Raw genomic sequence first — 21,713 nt, forward strand, 5'->3', positions numbered from 1 at the left:
ATTGTTAAGAACAAAACTTATAAGGAACTGTGTTAAAATATGGGAAAAAATAAAAGAATTTTTTTCTAATAAATTACGACATTTGCAGATGACAGTTTGAAACTAATGGACAGAGAGATCAAAATGAATATATATATATATATATATATATATATATATATATATATATATGAGTGGATTATCCCCAAGATAGAATGATTCTATTTTTCGGAGATTAAAGGTGAATACAAATGTGTATATCAACTTATCAACGTGTTACAATTTCATACTGATATCTGTAAATTGAATTAAATCATAGAGATAACTCTTTCAGGATATACAAAATCAGTTTCGAACATTTATAAGCGTTTTTGTACAACTATCAATCTGTGTATGTGTGTGTGTCAGCAATCAATAGACAATATTCTTTTAATTGAATTGAGATTTTCTCCAGAGCTTACATTGAAGCTTTGAATCTTATTGACATCTGTGATACGTTTTGTCTTTGTAGTTGTACTTATTTCGACAAAAGTACAGTTTAACATATTTGTAACATTTTGGTCCTCGTTTGTTACGTGACATTCATTACATATAATTATTATCATTTTAGAATATATTATTATTCCTTCTATACTAATGAATAAGAAATACATAATGTTTAAAGGAAAACTTTAGAAATGGAAGTATGATTAAGGATAACAAATAACTCTTTGATAGTGATTAAAAATTTCCGTATGAACAGAAAAACTATTCCTACTTCAAATTGGTTCTTAATTAGTTTTATTGTTAAATCATTTGCGTTAACCACCTGGGTGCTATATGCATTTAGTTATTATTGTTTTATCTTGCATCTAAATAAATTAACAGAAAGTTATGAAAACAATAAAACTGAGAAGAAAAAAACATTACGTAATCCATATACATAATAGAAACTTCAGTAACAAAACTAGTATATCAAATAATTTGCTGACATTAACATGATCCCATTTATTTATCAATTTGTCAGTAACAACATAAGTCTGATACACTTAGGTTACATTTCATAACATAACTTTACCCAATGAATATAAACAATAACAAGAATAATATCTAAATTCTATCAATATGATATTGGTATTTAATTAACAGGCCAAACAAAATGTATCTATCTATTAGCTGTTCTTTTCAACGAGATACTAACGAATGCCATTTTTAACTAAATCGATATTTTTCGGCACACTTAAAATATTAATTCTGAATATTGTACAAACGGGGAATAAAATGGTTTAGTAAAATATTAATTGCACACAAGTACTAGATATAACATAGACCGATTAGTAATTTTTTTTAAAGTTGCTGAACTCCTGCAATAAATAATTCAGTTGAATTTAACAACAAAAATCTATTATGTACTTAACATTTTTAAATGATATACATATATTTATTTATTTATTTATTGAAGAGAGTAGAACTGTAAATTCACTTGGTATTATTTGTTTGAATCTTACTATTGATGTTTAGGACTGCAATTGATCAGTCTCTAGTTGGCATATGTGCATACTGTGCGTATTGCCTCGATGTAGCCTTGATACACAAGCATTATAAGCAAAAGTGGATCAGGACTCAGTAGCTGAGTGAATAACGCGATGGCGTTTGAAGCGAAAGGTACTGGGTTCGAGTCCCAGAGTGAACATCAACTCTGAGATAAAGGTACATCCAGCTGACGAGTCCCAAATAGGAAGAAACGCGCGTCCTGGATTTCACTGCTAGCCACTATCCACCTTTGCTTATAAGAGTAGAACTGTGTTGTAAAAATTCCTTGAAAAAGTTTGGACCAGATTGCCAGGCGAAACGTTGGATTTACTAAAAATTCATTCGCTGAGATTATACAAATATATATTATTCCTATTTAATGTCTTACATCAACTCGGCGCTCAAATACTGTGAAACTATTCGCTCTAATTTAGACGAGAGTTCTTATATAAACATTAACAAAAGTTTTAAAATTCAGAATAAATTACGAAGGTCCGATTACAGCAATCGATACAAATAAATAAGGATTTCAATGTCACATACCAAAAACATTCTCAGAGAACAATAGTGGAATGTTTGTCCTCTCATTTAAAAGTAATTAAATTGATAATGCTGTAACTCAGCTAGTCTTGATAGCTTAAATATAACTAAAAGTGGGAACAACTGGAAATCAATTGAAAAACAAAAAACTGTTAGATGTTTTCTAGTAGTTGGGTTCGAGTCTCAGAATGGACATGAACTCTGAGATGCAGGTACATCCAGCTGATGAGTCACAAATAGTATGAAACGTGGTTATACCATTATTTACAAGAAAATAAAATAATATTAAAAACCTCTAGTGTTTTCTGGCTTTCTCACAATAATTCATTCCTTATTTGATTGCAGTGTTTACGCTGATCTATGATGAAGCTGTACATTTGTACGTGATAAAGTCTACCACAGTCTTTCACTCGTTCGTGTTAATTAAGTCATATTGTAATCAATAAGTGTATACACATTAAACATCAACTAATTTTTATTTCTTATTTACGATTGTAGAAATATTCGGTATAGTTCTGATTTAAATTAGTAACACGTTTTAACAATTGTATAAATTATTTACACACAGTTAACAAAAAACGTTTGTGGCTAAGAATGATATTTTAATGAAAGCATTATAAAAATTGAGTATTGGAAGCGAAGGTTCTGACAATAAAACAGTTTTAGTTGTTAATAAAACCTCATACAAATAAAGAAATAGTTGGTTAGAAACTACCATAAACTACATTGTTATGCATAATATTTTGCTAAACAAACATGTATTTCCATTCATCACAGAGTTTCGTTTCACCCTAACTTGTTCTCCATACCACTTTCATGTATGCATTAAATATATGTAAACATATTTACATAATGCATGTTAACAAAATACACGTTCGTTAAAATATGTGAAAAGAATTTCAAGTTATTTATTTACTTGTTCTTTAATCTATTTTTTTTCTCTTCCATTCATTCCCAACAATAATTCATATTCATTATTTACATTGTGAACATGCATACTCAGGAAGGGGTTTTGTGGAGATTTCAGTATTTTCATAGTTGAAATCATCAGTCAATTGAAGCTAGACCACCATAGAAAATTCGTTCTATTATGGGACTCCTCAGCAGTGCTCATCAACGATCCCGCTTCGCGAGACTCGAACACAGGACCTACCAGTCTCGCGCCCGAGCGCTAAACAACGAGACCACTAGACCAACTATGGAAATACTGAAATCTCCACAAAACCCACTTCTAAATATTTGTAAGTTAAATGTTGAAATTATTTTCTATATGAATAAATTATAATAAAATCTGATCTTTAGAATACTGTTTCAAAAATAAGTATGAGTGACTATTTGGATGGTTATAATGATGAATAGATTGTTAGAAAATAGTTTTGTCTTAGGCTGAAACTTGTATTTTAATTTTTTAAAAATGTATACTTTTAAAATCTACTTTTTAAAAGAAAATGCCAACAAGAACATCTTTTTCAATTGATTTCAATGTGTATGTTACAACATTTTCATGGTGACCGGTAGATATAATCAGCGGTCATATCAGTTAGGAATTGTATCACAGTTGACTGATTTGATAAACAAATATAGTCTATAGTCCATTTTCTAGTAAAATCAAGATGTATATTTTGGGAAAGCGCTCATTTTTGGTTATCTTTTTCAGCGATTTAGTTTTCTACGCGATGGGGTCGCTAACCCCATGCTCTACCCTCCTCCTTTACCCGGGCTTGGGACCGGCAGTAACTCCAGAAGAGCTACAGGCGGAGTTGAAGAACATATGGAACTCAAAACAACCGTCAACTAACTTCAAAGTGAGAATCTTCAATTCGAATATCAAGATAGTCCTGTACAGAGCTGAAACGTGGAGAACCACTGAATCCATCGTCAAGAAGGTACAAGTATTTATAAACAGTTGTCTACGTGAAATACTCAACATTCACTGGTCGGATACCATCAGCAACAACGTTTTATGGGAGAGGACAAACCAGCTTCCAGCTGAAGAGGAAATTAAGAAAAGACGTTAGAAGTGGATCGGACATACATTAGGAAATCACCAAACTGCATCACGAAGCAAGCCTTAACTTGGAATCCGGGAGGGAAGCGGAAAAGAGGAAGGCCAAAGAACACATTACGCCGGGAAATAGAAGCAGATATGATAAGGATGAATTACAACCGGAAAGAACTGGAAAGGATTGTCCAGGACAGAGTTGGATGGAGAATACTGGTGTGCGGCCTATGCTCCTCTACGAGGGGTAAGTAAGTAAGTATTTTGGGAAAGAATTAAAATATGTGTTAAATGATCAAAATTGTAATATACGTTCAACTGATAGAGAAAACTTTGAAAAAGCAGATGATTTTTAGAATACAATTTTAGCACTAGAATATCTGATTTTTATCTAACAGAAAAAATCCCCAAATAAATATGAAATTTTTTTACTATTCGAATAGCATTAAATGAAGTTATCATATATATTCAATCCAGAAATTAATAGATAATATCATTAGTTATGATGTAGAAAAAAAATGTACTTCCTAAATGATGCAGTAAATTCCTTCTCAATGTCCACTAATAAGGATATAATTGATTTTTTTAACAAAACGTTTTTCTCAACAACAAAAAAAATGTAGAAAAATAAAATTCTATGATTGGATGACCTATTCAGTATACAATGAACCGAAGAACCATTTACCTATTTATATTCGATAATTTTGATGTTTGATTGTATTTCCTTGAAAAAGCTTGGACCAGATTGCCAGGCGAAACGTTGCATTTACTTCAAATTAATTCACTGAGATTTTACAAATATATTATTCCTATTTAATGTCTTACATCTACTCGGTGCCCAAATATTGTGAAACTATTCGCTCTAATTTAAACGAAAGTTCTTATATATCTATGAAAATTAGTACATTTTTAATAAAACTGGCTATAAGAGGTTATACCTGGGGCAAATTTATAATGGAATCCGTTAATTTAGAATTTAACACTTACTGTGGTGAGATAGTTATGTTGTAAAAAAAGAAAACAAAAAATGCAGATCTTTGCACATTAATTTTTTTTAATTCAAGTTGTCTCATTCTTTTTAACAGTACATGGAGAGAAAAGTCACTCAAGACTGGGAGATATCAATCTGAACAAGAAGAGATATTATATGATAGAAATTAGAGAAAACCTGATCAGTAAACATCTTTCCATTATTCCAATCGACTTAGAATCATATGTTAAGATGTGATAAAAACGTAGAAATCAAGTATTAATTTTGAAATATTATTTTCATTCAGTTGATTCCCCTATTAATTTAGTGTGGTTTTTGTTTATTTTACTTTAAAGTATTGCCTTATGTCACATCAATTTGTATTAACTAACGGATAAGGTTTTTTTTCATCACTTGACTATTGTTCAGCAGATACTTAACTACGTAAATTCCCTATGATTTTTCTTTCGTATGACAACTGATCAGTTTGTTAGATCTTGTAAATAACGATTACTGAATTATATCAATATATCCCTTATCAAGCTGGAATGCAATTTGATTTTTTCAGAGTCCTATCAAATAAATCTTTCATAGTTGAAAACATACTAAATCTCCACAAAAACCCCTTCTGATAAATAAATCTTTCTTGAAATATTTTTGCTTGGAAGTGATTGGAGATATGACAGGAGGAAACTGTCATATCTTGGTTCAGTTTCGTTAGTAGTCTTGTTATCAAAACCCATAAAATATACCCTGGGATAAAAATCACTGCTGATTCAAACAAGAAATTCATCCACAATCCCCAATTCTTTTACTCGTGATTGACATCGATAACAGTAACTTTTCACTGAGGACTCCTTCCAGGAAGATTGTAAAACTTCTACACTTAAACCATCCAGTTTATAAAATACAACTTTATTGAAGTTTGATGACACAGATTGGTATGAGCATAATTCTGAACAGCTTGGTAAAACTTCTAGTTAGTTTTGCTTACGTAAAACAAAGGTAAAAAAAACAGTGATTCCCAGAAATTGAAAATTATCACCCTAACTTAACCTTAATAATCCAAACCAATGAATACCTATCGGTTACACAAAATACACGCTAATTATTTTAATACTTACTGGTAGAACAGATTCTTACTGTTTGTGACCACAAAAAATGACTACTCAGAGTCGATTATTTGATTACTACACTCTAAAGCGTGTTGAATGTAATTAATTGTAATGTTAATTTATACGATATTCGTCTGCTACTAAACGCCAAATAGGAACAACCCAGAATTTACAATAATTCAACTATTCCCCAGTAGAATGAATGAAACTAAATATTAACTTGTTCTATAACACCAAAGTTGACAAACGTTATCCTCACCGGTAATGCTGTAACCTTATTTTACTAAATGATCGAAATCCTTTTCATTTCATAATCCAAAACTTTCTGACAATAAAAATACAGTTAGCTAGTGAATCTTGTTTTTAAAAGTGATTCTCGAGATAATAAAAAATAACCTCAAGAAAGCCTACATGTGGCGCTGCTGTGTAGTGAAGAAAACATTTCTAGAGAATTTGGGCGGTCTTAGAAGATCGGACTAATCCACCACTCTGATATAAGCCGGATTAACCGGATTCTGATTTCGTGGCTTACTAAAATCTGCTAGGTGTGAATGCTTATGCATGTGAATTCCATGAGTCTCGGCTCGTGTATTTTATGTATGTAGGTATATCGAAACGGTACGTGCGTGGGTCAGCACAAGGAATGTAAGCTGAAAAATGCATACCCTACGTTTGATAAAATCAGTGGCCCAATCCTTCAGGCCGACGACAAGATAAAAAAATATGGTAGGAAACACTAGGGAGAGGTGACCATCAACCCTCTCTGAAAGAGTGCTTATGCAGGTGCGAAAGTCTTTATACCTGTGGTATGCATGTGATGCGCGAGTGATAGTCAGTTATAACAACTACGTTCGAAGGAAGCAGTGGCCATCTGCGCTCCCAGGTGGATGGATATACCTATATGTATGCCATGGGTTGCATGAGTATAAACTTGTGTTACCGGTGTGCATGTAACATATACTTATTCACAGGGTAAGTATGCCTATGTTCATGTCAAGGTATGCATGGGTGAAAACTTATATGTTATCGGCACCCATGTAGACTATACTTGCCAATGGTGCGACACCCGCACGCAAAGACCGGGGGAACGATGTCCCCACGCAATCACATCCACGCGGTTGGTTTCTAAGCCATGCAAAATGGAAAACATTTGCCGAAAAGCCAATCGGGTCACCAGATAATGCTTTATCTGCTTTAATACGGCTGGAACGCCGTATCGTACCTCGAAAATCACCAATAGTTTAATATTGAACCAATGACTAATGGGTGATGTCTTTAACTTGGACGATGATTCTCAAAGACCTTATAATGAGTGAGTTTCCATAAGCATTGGTAATAAATAATAAGGAATTAATGGATAATTTGCTTAGAAATGGAAAATCAAACTAAAAGTAGTTTTTTCATGTGGATCCGGCTGATCAGTTTCAAATAAAATACGATATCTGTCATAAATGTCTCTTTCGACGGATGTCATGAAGAAGAAAGACAACAGATACAGGATATTAAAATAAATACTCAGAATAAGACATAGTAGAAACGGTCCACCGAATAAGTTCCTCCGTACAAATAATGTGATACTATTTGTAGTACATTTTTGTTATTTAACAATAAAAATAACCTTAATATTTAAAAAAGTGGAGATTTTCGACCCTATCTTCGCTTTGAAAAATAGTTAAGATGTTTCCACCGTTAGATCAACAGTCAAATAATCTTAAGTATTAGTCAAGTGTAAAGAAATAATGTAATATATTTAGAAAATTTAAGATGAAAAAGACGAAAGATTATCTAAAATTAGCATTATTTCCTTTCAAATTGTACCTTACTGTGACGGGAGACTTTAGATGACTTAGCTAACACTGGTGCTAGTAACTAATTCATTTTCATCTCCCTCTTAATTGTTCAATTCCATATTATCTTATTCATTCCTTTTAAACTAGATTTTCTGTTCTGATTTTTACCTTTATTGATATTCTAACTTTTTTTACAACTTCCTTTGTTATTTTACTTTTCATCCTTGTTGATGTATAGTACTACAAGTTAGGGTCGTTTAATAAATTCAACCTTGTTTATGGTTGGTTGAAAACTACAAACACAACTGTGTTCTTTCTCATTCACCACTAAACAAATTAAGAACAATTGTTTCAAAAATACACATTATCTTCTTTTATCAATAGCCACTAATACGTGCTGACAACTAGTTCTGAACACGGATTACCATTTTCTTGTGAAGTATTCATTTGAAATTTACTAAAGTTTACTTTATAATAATCAGAAATCTAAAATCAGTTCAATGGTTTCTTTTCTGCACAAAAAAAAACTATTTAAGATGGTTCAATGAGCTGCACACAAATGTTAAACATTCCTTTTTTATTGGGGTAAAGTAAAAATTTGGAATGACTTTAAGAAATGCATAATAAACTATTAAGAATTCGAACTTTTTGAATATATGTGGGATAATCAGAGAAAATCAGTTTCGATTCGTAAGGTCAACACATCCAACTTTATTAAAAAAAGTTTTTTTCGATAAGATAGTCAAATAAACTAATAATAAAAGGAAACGCTGAACTTTTTCCTTAGTTGAATACAAATATCTCTAGTGTTACGAATTCATCATGATTGATTTCTATGCATTTACCTCACAACTAATAATGAATGCTTGCAACCAATAATAAATCTAGACTTATCAAATCTACGAAGCACAATTAAAAATAATGCTCAAAACGATTATAACAGACCTATTGAAACATATTATGTTGTATATGTTATACAAAGCAATCAATCTTCAAGTTTGTAAGAGATTTTATCTGTAAAAAGGCGTTAAGCATGCGGTAACGACAAATTACATTTATCAGATCGATAGTTTGAACAAGTCTATTTATGATGTCCATTGTAACAAAATGAGATGCTCATCAGTATGGAGTGGAGATTTGAAGCCCACGAATGACTCTAAACCTCACTTACCAAAGCCTCGAAAATCTATATCTGAACTTAACTGACAATATAAAGTACTTTTCCTTATATGATTACAGTTTGGTATTACCGCTTTTAAGGTCCCAATGACACCAACTTATTATCACTGACAATCACAAAATGTTTGACTGGTATGATTGAGCTACTTAAAACTATAAAAGTAGCATGGATGATTACGAGTAAACTTTACGCGATGGCAGGGTACTTACAAATGAAAAGGAGAGCAGACCTAAAAATTGCAGCGCGATAAGAAATGAAGCTAAAAAAGCTAGGTACTATCAAATAATATGAATCGAGTAAACCACTTGCCACCTGACATATCTATCATTCGTTTTAAAGTCACCCTCCCACATAATATCTGTTATTTCTGATTTGATACCTTACACTTATCATTGAGTTGTGACCAACATCAAATTTGTCTAGTCACTAGTGCTGACAAAATTCCGTTAATCAGGTTTTAATGTATCCAATACTCTAAGTGACTGAGAAGATGAAATTAAGTACAGTAATTTTCATTACATATAACCTTTATGGCAGTGAGACATACCATTGTTCATTTCATCTCTACATTATTCTTTACAACCCAACCCTCATTTGTAGTCCCTTTTCTACTAATCCTTATGAAAACATTTACACCACCAACACCTAATAAATAAGTGCCACGGGCAAGCGCCTAATGCAACATATGAGGTGTTGTTATTACCAAGATATCCTGTTCTGTTCTTAGTCAACTATAAAGGCAAAGGTGACGTCTGCTAGTAAACTTTGGTAGGAAGGTTAGAAGAGGCACTACACCCATTAAGTTTCTTCAAAACTAGCGGGGACTCTGAGGATTGACCTCAAGGTCTTTGACAAATCACTGACAATACTTGACGTTACGAAGCTTCGACTTATTATGGGGTTCGATAGCTAGTCATTATTAACACATTTATTTCCACCTTCATTATCGATTTTAAGGTTAGTGCTACTTTATGCTTTGCATATAAATTTTTTGTTTTTAACTGATGATTATGTTATTTCCACTTTCTTTTTTTCAGTCTGTCTCATTTCTGTGATGTGGAAAATGGGAATTCAAACAATAAACAAATCTAGACCTCCTGTTCATGTTCAAAAGAAAATGAAATAGTACTAACAGCCTAGACAAAATTCAGAAAATGAACACTAGCTGTTGTGACTTTAAAATTATTGTACATCTGTTCAACTCATGAGTATGAATGAAAAGACCAAGAAGACTAGGATGGTTTCCTTGATCATACACATTTGCAACTTTTGTTCTTACTTTTCACCTAATTTTATGCACAGATTGTTTTTACTTTGAGACGGCTTGGTTGGAAAGTAATATTCTCTAAGTTATGTGTGTAAATCTTTAAACTGGAAATTTAGTGCTATTATGTATACGGACAATAAGCAAACAGTATGGAGGAAATTCCATAAGATACTTAGCGAATCTAGAAATACATTGTGGTCCATCGGACCAATGTCAATATGATCTATTGCACTAAGACAAGTAACACTAATTATTAAATTACACTCCAGTCCTCTTTAGTAACTCGAGTCAGTTTTTTGTGTCAGTGAGCTCATACTAATCAACATAGGAGGTAGTTAAAGTAAATGTCAACAGTAGACGATCATATTACAACAGAATGTTAAGAGAACCTAGTAAAATTAACATTTTATGACCTGTAAGCATCACTTCAGCACAGTAAGTAATATAATATCTAAAATCTTAGTCTCACAATAATACTTCGACGTCTAACTACAGCTTGTGAAGAGCTAACCCAAGAAAACGTGTCGTTTCATACCTAGACGTGGGGGTACAGACGGAATCTTCACCCTTTGACAGACTCTGCAACATAGACATACTTTTCGACATCGACTTTAGTTACATCCCTTGACCATCATGCGGCGTTCGGCTGCGTTAATTGTGAGGTCCTGTGGCGGTGTGTCATTGTAAGGCGTAGCAAGGAAGTAGATTAGCTTTGTACATGCTCTCTGCTCAAACACTATTGGTCGAGTAAGAGCTGATGGTGGTTACGTTCCCTAGGTATTAACAATTGACTACCGTCAAGTACAAACTTTCTTGGTAAAAAAGTAGCGAAGTAACACCCACTGAAAGTACTGTACTCCCAAGCAACATATATCCTTGCGATCGAATAGAGATAACGGTGGAACCGAATTGCTTTCCGCACCTTGAACTCACATTCATACTGGTATAGAAGTAGAGCACTAGTAAACTCACATTATTTGAAAGTTGAGAACGGCCTGCTCCAGTGTACAACGTTAGATAGTGTAAGTTGGAAAAAGCTTAGGAGCGACTAACACTAAATATCCCATCAACCTGTGAAATTGCCAACCGCTGAATTGGGACATATCAGGTGGATTTTTCCCTACGGTCAGCACGATAACCCCCACCGATGACTAAAGACCTTAAATGAATGCGGTCGCAGTGGAGTAGGTGCAATCACTCCTGATAGTCTTCTAAGTTTTGAGCCTGAATGTTAAATTAAGCTTTTAATCCCTCTATTTTATTTCTTTGTTCAAAAAAGAATTTTAAACTTAGTTAACTCATAAAATCAAAAAAAACATATTAACTCCTTAGTTTTCTTTCGCTGTATTGTGATATGCCAACTTGGGTCGATGCATAGTTCTGTCGAATCCTCTGTTTATGAGTGATTAACATTGATAACTTTCTACGTCTTTGATACTGGTCCAACCACCCAGATCTTATCATTCTTCTTAACCGGATGTAAATTAGTAGTAAGTCACCTAATGAAGTAATCATCAACAGCTCAAAAATCTATTCTAAACAAAACACCACTAAATACTCCCAGTGTATATACCGCTAGACTAAAATAACAAAAGTCATTGACGAAATTTAATTCATGTGCGAGCATCACAATCTAATCAGTGATACCTAAATTGATTTATAGTACTGAAAAACAAAAACCATTACAGATAATTACGATTCATTATCTGCAAATATCTAATCGTTTCAAAAATGTAAAGTTGACCATGTATTTCCATATTGTTTTCAATAGCAAGGTTATGTCAGCCCAAATGTTTGGAAAGCAAATACACAAGATATTATACACTCAGCATCCTCAGTAGACTGGACAACATAACCCAGAAGTGAGGAGTAGTTCTACTCATTAGCATTACTATCCCCCTTACAGTCGTCGTTGATATGTCTCATGGAGGTGGAGCGTGCCAATTACTTCAATGCCGCTTGAAATGAAAAGACAAAAGCCGATTATTAGTTTGGTATACCGCAGTCCAAACTGTGAAGTGAACGAGATCTTATTAGATGGTTCAAACAATTGGTTCTTCAAGAGGTCTATGTTTAATCTTAGGAGACTTTAATGCACCAGAAGAATTTGAGGACTGAGCTATCAGAAAATTCTTCTAAACAGAAACTAGTTGACACGGTTATCACATGTGCCCTAGTGCAAAGAAGCAATTAGGTACGACCTGAACTCCGAATCAGATTTATTAGATCTCACAAAACGCACTGTATTCCCCCCATAAGCAGGAGTGACCATGCAGTCCCAGTCTCTGATTTCCATATCGTTTTCAACAACGGTACGTCAACCCAAGACAGACCAAACATCTGGAAAGCAAATATACGATAAATTACACACTCAGCATCTTCAGAAAATCGGACAGTAGAACCAGAATCCCGAATTGAAATGGCTACTGCACCGCACATCCCTTGGTCTACACCAAGGAGTCCAAGAAACTCTCCACCGTGGTTCAGTATAGAGGTTAAACAGGCTTCTCCAAGGGAGAAGAATGTGGGAGTCAGGTTACTGGGTGATGACGAGACAAATTCTTAATGCCAGAAAATCCAAAATTTTTGTCTTCATTTTCCGCAAGTCCAGGAGATTGTATGAAGACAAGCTTGTTAAGGAGTCTATAGAATACTCTAAACGCCTACATTCGTGCGAAAGACTAAGAGAAGAGGCAAAAATTACAGCATTATTGGGAGAAAGTAGTACTCCATCATTAGTGGAGGACGATTATAGTAAAGCCTAGATATTCTCGAAATACTTTAGTAATGTATATACCGAAGAGATGCCCCCATCATTTCATGCAACCCCTTACATACACATTCTGGACACTGTAGCCACTAAAGAAACTGATTTCGTTAGCCTGCTAAATGAGCTTGACATAGGTAAATAAAAGGGATCCAATGAAATGCATCCACTGTCACTAAAGGAATTAGCGAATTTTACTCCATATCCCTTCAGCACACGTTTTAATCTATCTGTAACCCAGGGTCGATTACCACAGGACTGAAAGAACGCCTTAGTTAATCCTGTCTTCAAAACAGGTATGAAACACAAACCTAAGAACCACAAATCTGCAAGCCTAGCCAGTATGGTTGTTAAAGTTTAGAAAAGGTTATTCGGAAGTCTTTTAAGTATCTAGACAAAAACCGGATTCTTTCTAAAGAACAGCATGGCTTTAGAACAGGTGACTCAGGTCCCAAAAACTCATTATTAGCCCTTGGAAGTTGGTGAACTATTAAATACCAAAAGCTACCAATAGATGCAGTCTGCACCAACTTCAGTATGTCTTTTGACAAAGTTCCTCTCAACCGGCTCTTATCTAAGCTAAGTAATATCGTGATTGGAGGCAATTTATTTATGTGAATAAAGAACTTCCTAGTTGGGTGTCAACAAAGAGTACATGTGAACTCGAAATTGTCTAGCTGGAGAATGGCACTTACCAATGCGTCTTGCAGTACAGTTATGGGGCGTGTTGTTACTCCTGTATGTAAATGATCTTCCTAGTCTCCCACCGTTATCGGTTTTGTAATACTCTCACGACGTCAATATATGGTGAGCGATAAAATGGAGATAGTTTAGGGCTTCAGAATAACCTGGATAAATGATCTGAATGGTCAAGAATCTGGCAGTTGCCGATAAATGCTTCTAAGTGCATTATGATGTGCATTGGTCACCAAGGTACAGATACATACACGGTAAATAACGTGAAGCTACCTGTTGTCCAGACAACCTAGAAATCGTCGTTAGCCAAGACATAGAAACTGCCACACGCTGCCATGTGATACCCGCTAAAGGTTTCAGAACCGTATGCTCGATACATAGTCTTTAGCCATGTCGATGCTAAAACCTTGAATTTTTATACAGTATTCCTTCATCCTAAACTAGAGTGATGTATTAAGCGGCTAGCCCCTGACAAAAACGACAGTGAGATGTCAGAAAAGGTTCAAGAAACTGGTTGGTTCCTAGAGTCGCAAAGCTCCCGAATGATGATAAACTGACTAGACTAAACTTATTTACCTTGTCATATTGAAGAACCAGAGGTGACTTGATCACAACTTATAAATTACTTAATGATAAGTGTGCATCTGATATGCCCTTACTCTTCTTATCCTCCAAAACAGGAAATTTACGAGAACACTAAAAAAGTTTACAAAGCCCAGGACAAATTACTTGTCAGCTAACGAGTGACTTTCCCATCAAATCATCAACGGATAGGACTCGTTACCTCAACACGTGGATGGAGTTACATCTGTCGACGCTCTCATAAGAAAGTTGGATCAACTGAGATCTCCAAAAACAGTGAGAACATAGATTACCAAGAAAATTAGAAGGCTAATAATATGACAACTTGAACATCAACATATACATTTTGTAGATTTAAACACCAGAATTCAGAAACGTTTTCGGCACTTTCAATCTCAGAAAATAGTGATTTATATCGAGCATCATTTAAGTTTTTTTTACACTATTCGTTTTCTATTTCTTCTTTATGTTGCATCAGAAATGTTGCCAAAGCTTCGATCGGATTAGGCGGTCTGAAGTTTAAAGAATTCAAAGTAAAACAAGATATTACCTTTCTTTGGCTATCATATTCAGACCTTTTAGAAGAACTGGAACCACAGTTTTATCTAAATAAGCCCTAGTATCTGTGCTTTTTGGATCTTGTGTATTATTATCATCTTGGGATTCCATAGTTTTGAAATATTTCAAGGCCACAAACTGACCTAAACAAGTGCGATGTTCAACAAGCGATAAGTTGTAGTCTAATTTAAAGGTAAATTGTATTCTGAAAGAGTGAATAGTGGAATATGTGAATGAATCTGGAAAAGAGAAGAAAAGGCAAAGAAGTGAATCGACCACTCAGTAAACGTATATAATATACTTACGTCTAATAGGTATCGAAACCGAAAGCAATCAGTAGTAATGCAGCCTGATAACTAGAACTAAAAAGTGGTAGAACAATGTATTGAGTGAGCTTCACAAGCGAAAATGGACACACGGGTTTCTAAAAGAACAAAGGCTCCGCTTTGGAAGGTGCCTTCTGTCGGAAAATTCAATAGGTAAAACTATTTGATCGAAAAGTCGTTGGAACTCGTATTCACCAGAACATCATGTTGCAGGTGTAATCTATGCATCACAAGCCAATGATCTAGGTTTTCGTGGAGTAACCGGGACTTTACAGAATATACACCTCTAGGTATCCAAATATTTATTCCACATGTATGAAAGCGATGAAGCACCAAACTTCAGCTATACAAAACCTCGTCAACCTGTTATAATACTGTGGTAGAAGCTTGACTTCGCGCGATATTTAAGAGTATTTGAATTATAATATAAACTAGGAATCCCAGAAACAACACAATTTAATCAAGAAGTATTAGATGAGCATGAACGAATTTATCGTACTTGGAATTCAAAATCAAACAGTCATCAATACATACGAATCATTGGTTCATACAAATACCACACTTTGCCTCTGAAATTTTGACTTGAAACCGTTAAAACAAGGATTAAAAAATAATTCTGGACACGGTGATATATATATACTTGAATCACGTTCGTTTAAAAATTTTTTATGAATTTATGGCAATTTAAAATTCTGTTCACAAGTATTTAGCATTTGCATGTAGCTTGTGGTGGTACATTATAGACCCTGATTTAATTATCACGTGGAACCAAAATTTATCTTTGTAGCCTTTTCCTCCAAAAGTGACCAAACCATTCTACCCTTTACACATAAGTTCTAATTAAGTAAGTTATTGCGGATATAAGACCTGCCACAAAGTATCATGCTAAACAGGTGCTTGGAATCAGAAAAATCCTCGAGGGTGAGATATGTTAGCAATCAGAGGAGGTTAAACGGCGACCTATTTAGTCAAGTTGATATCTACAAGCTCCCATCCGACTAGTCACAATCACTGATCGTCCAAATATATAAGAAGGGACCAAAATCATCCTGTGACAACCATACAGAGATTAGTTTGACTGATATAGCATTTAAAATACTAGCCCCAATAATTATCGGACGCCAAACTAGAACTCGTGAACTGCAAACACGAGAAAATCAGGCTGGCTTCAGACCTGGTCGTGGCTGTATCGACCACACATTCACTATTCGTCAGGTTTTAGAACACGGGCATACTTATCGGCATCAGACAATGATAGTTCTTCTTGACTTGAAAGCAGCATATGACTCTGTAGATCAAGAGGTTCTGTGGCAGTGTCCGTCATTGAAAGGTGTACCTCAGATGTATGTAGACCTTGTGAAGGCTCTTTGCTTGAGCACCACCAGGACTGGTAGTAGGACTGGTCTGCGTCAACACCTGAACTAAGGATAGGGAGTGAAGTAGTCGAACGCATCGACAACTTCACTTATCTTGGAAGTCTGATCAGCCCTAATGGGTTGGTGTTTGACGAAATCTCTGCACGGATTCAAAAAGTTCGTTTGGCTTTTGCCAACTTACGTCACCTATGGCGAAAGCGAGATACCTGTCTATCAATTAAGAGACGAGTATACTGAGCAGCGGTTCGTTTTGTTCTTCTTTGCGACTACGAAACGTGGTCATTAAGTGTAGACAATACTCGTAAGTCACTAGTATTCGACCACAGATGTCTGAGAAATGTTGCTCGTATCTGCCGAGATCACTGGGCAAGTAATAGTGAGGTTAGACACAGGGTATTAGGGAATGGTTGTAAATCAGTTGATGAGATTGTGAATCTTCACCAACTGAGGTGGTTTGGCCACGTGTTGCGTATGCTTGAACACCGATTACCACGACGCGCAATGCCGAGTAGTATTGGAGATTGTTGGAAGAAAGTGAGGGGCGGCCAAACCAAAACATGACATCAGTGCTTGAAGTCACCAACCTCTAGTCTGAGTCATGTTGGTAGATGCAGACTACTTGGTTAGGGTCGGCGTGACTATGGTTTGAGACTCTGTGTGACACGGCTAAGAATCGATCACAATGGTGTAGGTGTATACACTTTCTGTCTTTCCTTGATCTGTGAGATTAAGGTTGCTTCATATCTGTCTTTCTTCTTGTACTACATCTTTATATACAATCTTTCCCTTATATATTATCACCACCAAACTAACTACTTCTATGAATTCGGTGTTCATTTTGTTGTGGTAATGAGGTAAGGCAACTTGGACCGATACATATATAAGCTTTGTCCTACGTTGTAGCTGACTGATTGACTGACAACTTTGGGCAGCTCTCGCAGTACAAATTACCTCAGGGGAAGAATTTGGTAAGTCCAAATGTCAAATTTTAGAGGTAACCATAACTCACTTAACTGAGATCCACTAGACTATGACAGAATTTGAGCGCACCAAAAAGAACAGTTCTGGTGTCCTCAACACTCTAACTCTTCCATTAAACTCACAAAACAAGAAAGAAATGCCCGAGACTTCACGAAGAAGCTTTTCATGAAGAGATTCTTGTCCTTGCTGACGTAAAGCTGAGAACCTTTGATGTTCCACCACCAATCTCTCACTAACCTATATTAATGCCAACGACAATCAACTGTCAAGACTTTTTCTGTAACCACCACTGGTGTGTGCTAACGACAACCTTGCATACTGACAGTAGCCAATCACTTTAAAATACAGATTAAACGATGAAAATTAATGACCTCGTCGATATTGGCACTGTAATCAGAGTATAGACCATCAACTTTGATGATCTCTTTCGAATGATTGGAGGCCTACTCGAGTTAGACGGAAACGGTGTAACAAACCAGCTAACTTCGAAGTCACGCCTCGCAGTCAGCATCTTACTTGTGTTATTCCTTGAACCTATTAAAATACCATGGCTGCTTTGAAGACCGTATAACACAAAGGACGTTATTACGGAAATATATTGGTAAGAATGACAGCGACAAAGTTATCACATTTAGCCACCAATATTACACGTCACAACACTATAACAGAGCAACATGTATTCTCACAGGTACGTTAAGTAGCTCCCAAAAAGAGAAAAACCACATGCTAAATCTAGGACTTATCATCAGTTCATTAACGTTACCTTTAAACATGGCACCTCAAAGGAGTAGAAGTGACTCTTGTACAACCAACATTCACCGGCTAAATAAAGTTTAAACTATCTTAAACATTCAGTTATTACAACATATCCACTATTTGATAGCGAAATTGAACATATGACCTGTTTTCTAAAAATGAGTGACTAAAGATCAATAAGCAGAAATATATGACAGTCAAAACTAAGTATAGTTACAACACTAAAAGAATACCAAATAATGACAACAATAATACTTAGGTATTTCACACGATAAATCCATGAAATAAGGTCGCAGAAAATTTATTTTAAGAAATTACAATAAATTAACCTTATACCTTTTGGAATATTCCACATTTGTGTCAGTACCTTTACTCCATCTCCGGAATACTCGTAATATCGTCGAAAGTTTGCAAAAACAAATTTCTTCAGCCACCTTGTCACTTTATGTTTTTGTCAGCTTCACAGCTTATATTTCCAACGTGTACGTTTTTTTGAAGTAGCGAAGAGCAGAATGTGTGGGAATCTGGATGAGAGAAGAAAAAGCAAAGAAGTGAATTGACAACTCAGTAAACGTGTATAAAATACTTACGTTTAATAAGTATCGAAACCGAAAACAATCAGTAGTAATACAATCTAATAACTAGAACTTGAAGTTTATAGCACGGTGTTTTGAATAGGTTGGGCATCTATAGTCAGCTGAAAAGTAAATCAATTTCAGAAAACCAAAAGTGACTGTGTATATTTTATCGTCTCGTCAAAGCAATTGGCGGATCCTTATTTTTGTCTAGCACCATTTTTGTAACTCTCGTGCCCCTTACTAAAAATTTTGATCCACCTGGATAAATCAAATTTTTCACAGATTTTCAGGGAGTTCTTTCGAAATCCCACCAACTATTCGGTACTGGGTCCTTATTTCATCTCTCTCTCTTTTTGTAAATTCAAGGGTTTTTGAAGTTTTATCTGCTTCCAAAATATAAATCAATTTATTTAATACAGGGGAAGATATGTATATAATAATAAAAAAAGGAAGAAGAAACTACGACTGCAAGTTTATGTCTAATAATAATCATATGTGTACTGAATAGAGAACATAAATATTACAAAGACTGAAACTATTAAGGTTAACTGGAGCGACTCATCACACTTATATAATTCATATCCCCATACAATAATTCATGAGGTATCTAAAAAAAATGATAGGTCCTGTTAAAAGTACAAGCATAATGGAAATCGCCTACGTTTAAAATGCCGATCCGGCTATTATTATTACTATTATTATTACTAGCTCTATTCAATATTATATTTTTGGTACAATATAAGGTTCTCAGAACAAACTATTTCAGCGAGTTTACATTTCTTATTTCTTGATCGATATTGACGATAAATATTGAGTGATCGCCAATTAGATATAAGCATTTCAGAAGTCGGCATCTGAATAATATTCATTCTTTTCAATCCACATTGCCAGCCATCATGATGTCTCTGATTGTACGTCTTCGTAACTTGTACAGTAGAAGGTCGTAAACTTTTCACAAACGCACATGAATAGGTTGTGCAATTAATTGACATAATGTTCTGTTAAAACAAACAAGGAGACAGAAAACTTATTGCAATATCTAGATGGCGAGAACATGTAGCCTAGATATTCAAGCAAGCTGCGTGCTGCATAACCACAACTTTAAGGATTTGGAAATAATACATTATTTTATTTGCTAATAATCTTAAAAGATTTCAAAACATTTGCTTGATAAGTTTATGGACTTTTGAATCATGGATATTTTAGTTTGAAATCTTTTAACCGACTAAACCTAACTCGTAAGATACTTTTTGTTTAAATACCACTTACAATGGTATATATATATATATATATATATATATATATATATATATATCAGCACTCAGAAAAATAATAAGTTTAACTAACCTTATAAAATTTACTACTATTCCATAACAAACTATTATTCCTGTTTATATGTCTATCCATCATATACGTCCTTGATAAAGTCCAGTCATCTATACTCAACTTAACCTTTGACCCAATAAAACAAATCATCGTTTCGTATAATCAGTTCGTACTTAAGCTAGCTATTACGGTCTCAGTAACTTAGACGTCATAAACTCTTGGATGACGACAATTTTATCAAACTTCTGGGGGCAGCAGAAGTACATAACTTGTTTTTATGAAGAAAAGCAGTAATCCGATAGTGATGGGTTAATAACAGTGATACAACGATACTTATCATATATATATATATATATATATATATATATATATATATATATATATGCAAACAGTGGATCAACCTGTTTACAGAAAGACGATGTCTTGCTAAATGCTTATGAAAGTGCTGCAGTACCCGTGCATGAAGAAATGGGAAACAAATCGAGCAGTATAGTGGAGACAGTGGTGCCAAATGAAACTAGTAATAATGCGAAAAATGTTTCTAATGAATCTAATGATCAAGATTCTCTAATTTTTCTACCAGTTTTAGATTATTTTGATGATTCATATGTTCCTGTTGAACTCCTCTATAAAAATGGGAGAAAAATGTCAGATGCATTAAATGATAATCAAGAATCCAATACGTTTTTCATAGACACTGATTATGATTCATTATCTGCCAATGAGGTTCCGAAAAAATTCAAGCAAACTGTTTCACAAGAATCAAACGCTGGTGACCTCAAATCAATTGTCGTCGATCCTCATGATCCAGTCAGTTCTAATGGTTTCTCTGTTAATTATGACAAACATGTTCTATATAATGTCACATTAATAGTAACTTGGCTATATGAGGATCCAACAGTCTTTCGTGGGGGAGGAGGAATTCGAGAAATTTAAAATCCGGATATCAACTCCGGATTTCTCAAAAAGGGGAGGTGTTGTATCCCGAAGAGAATTACGAATGGCAACTTTTAGGTCTATTTATGGATCAATGTAATATGCCTATTTCCTATTGTACAATTATTACGTAACTGAACTATTCATATTCGTATTTCTCTTATCATTAGCTTTATTTTGACCTTTGACTTGTTATCATACGATTCTTGAGTTATAATCAGTTTATTGATTACTTTGGTTTGTATAAAAACCCAGTGTGTTTGTAAATAATGATTCATACTGGCTAGCAATGGAATCCAGGACGCGCGTTTCGTCCTATTTGGGACTCGTCAGCTGGATGTACCTGCATCTCAGAGATGATGTTCACTCTGGGACTCGAACCCAGTACCCTCGCTTCAAACGCCACATATGCCAATTAGAGACTGACCAGTTGCAGTCCTAACACATCGATGGGAAGATTCAAACAAACAATACTAAGT

The 21,713-nt window shown here is 34.6% G+C and overlaps 1 protein-coding gene and 1 non-coding gene across 2 annotated transcripts; one reads left to right on the forward strand and one right to left on the reverse strand.

The window, feature by feature from the left end:
- Positions 1-1,582: 1,582 nt before the first annotated feature.
- On the forward strand, positions 1,583-1,649 carry Smp_tRNA_01173_Gln_TTG.1.1. The gene has a single exon. It is a non-coding gene (tRNA).
- A 13,039-nt stretch (positions 1,650-14,688) lies between these two features.
- Positions 14,689-15,066, reverse strand: Smp_098740 (dpy30-related; the record flags this gene model as incomplete). Its single annotated transcript, XM_018792209.1, has 2 exons — positions 14,689-14,909; positions 14,948-15,066. 2 exons carry the CDS (start codon positions 15,064-15,066, stop codon positions 14,840-14,842), a joined length of 189 nt encoding a protein of 62 aa, XP_018647259.1. The 3' UTR covers positions 14,689-14,839.
- Positions 15,067-21,713: the final 6,647 nt, after the last annotated feature.

The sequence above is a fragment of the Schistosoma mansoni genome (genome assembly GCF_000237925.1).
Source record: "Schistosoma mansoni, WGS project CABG00000000 data, supercontig 0219, strain Puerto Rico, whole genome shotgun sequence".
NCBI lineage: Eukaryota > Metazoa > Platyhelminthes > Trematoda > Strigeidida > Schistosomatidae > Schistosoma > Schistosoma mansoni.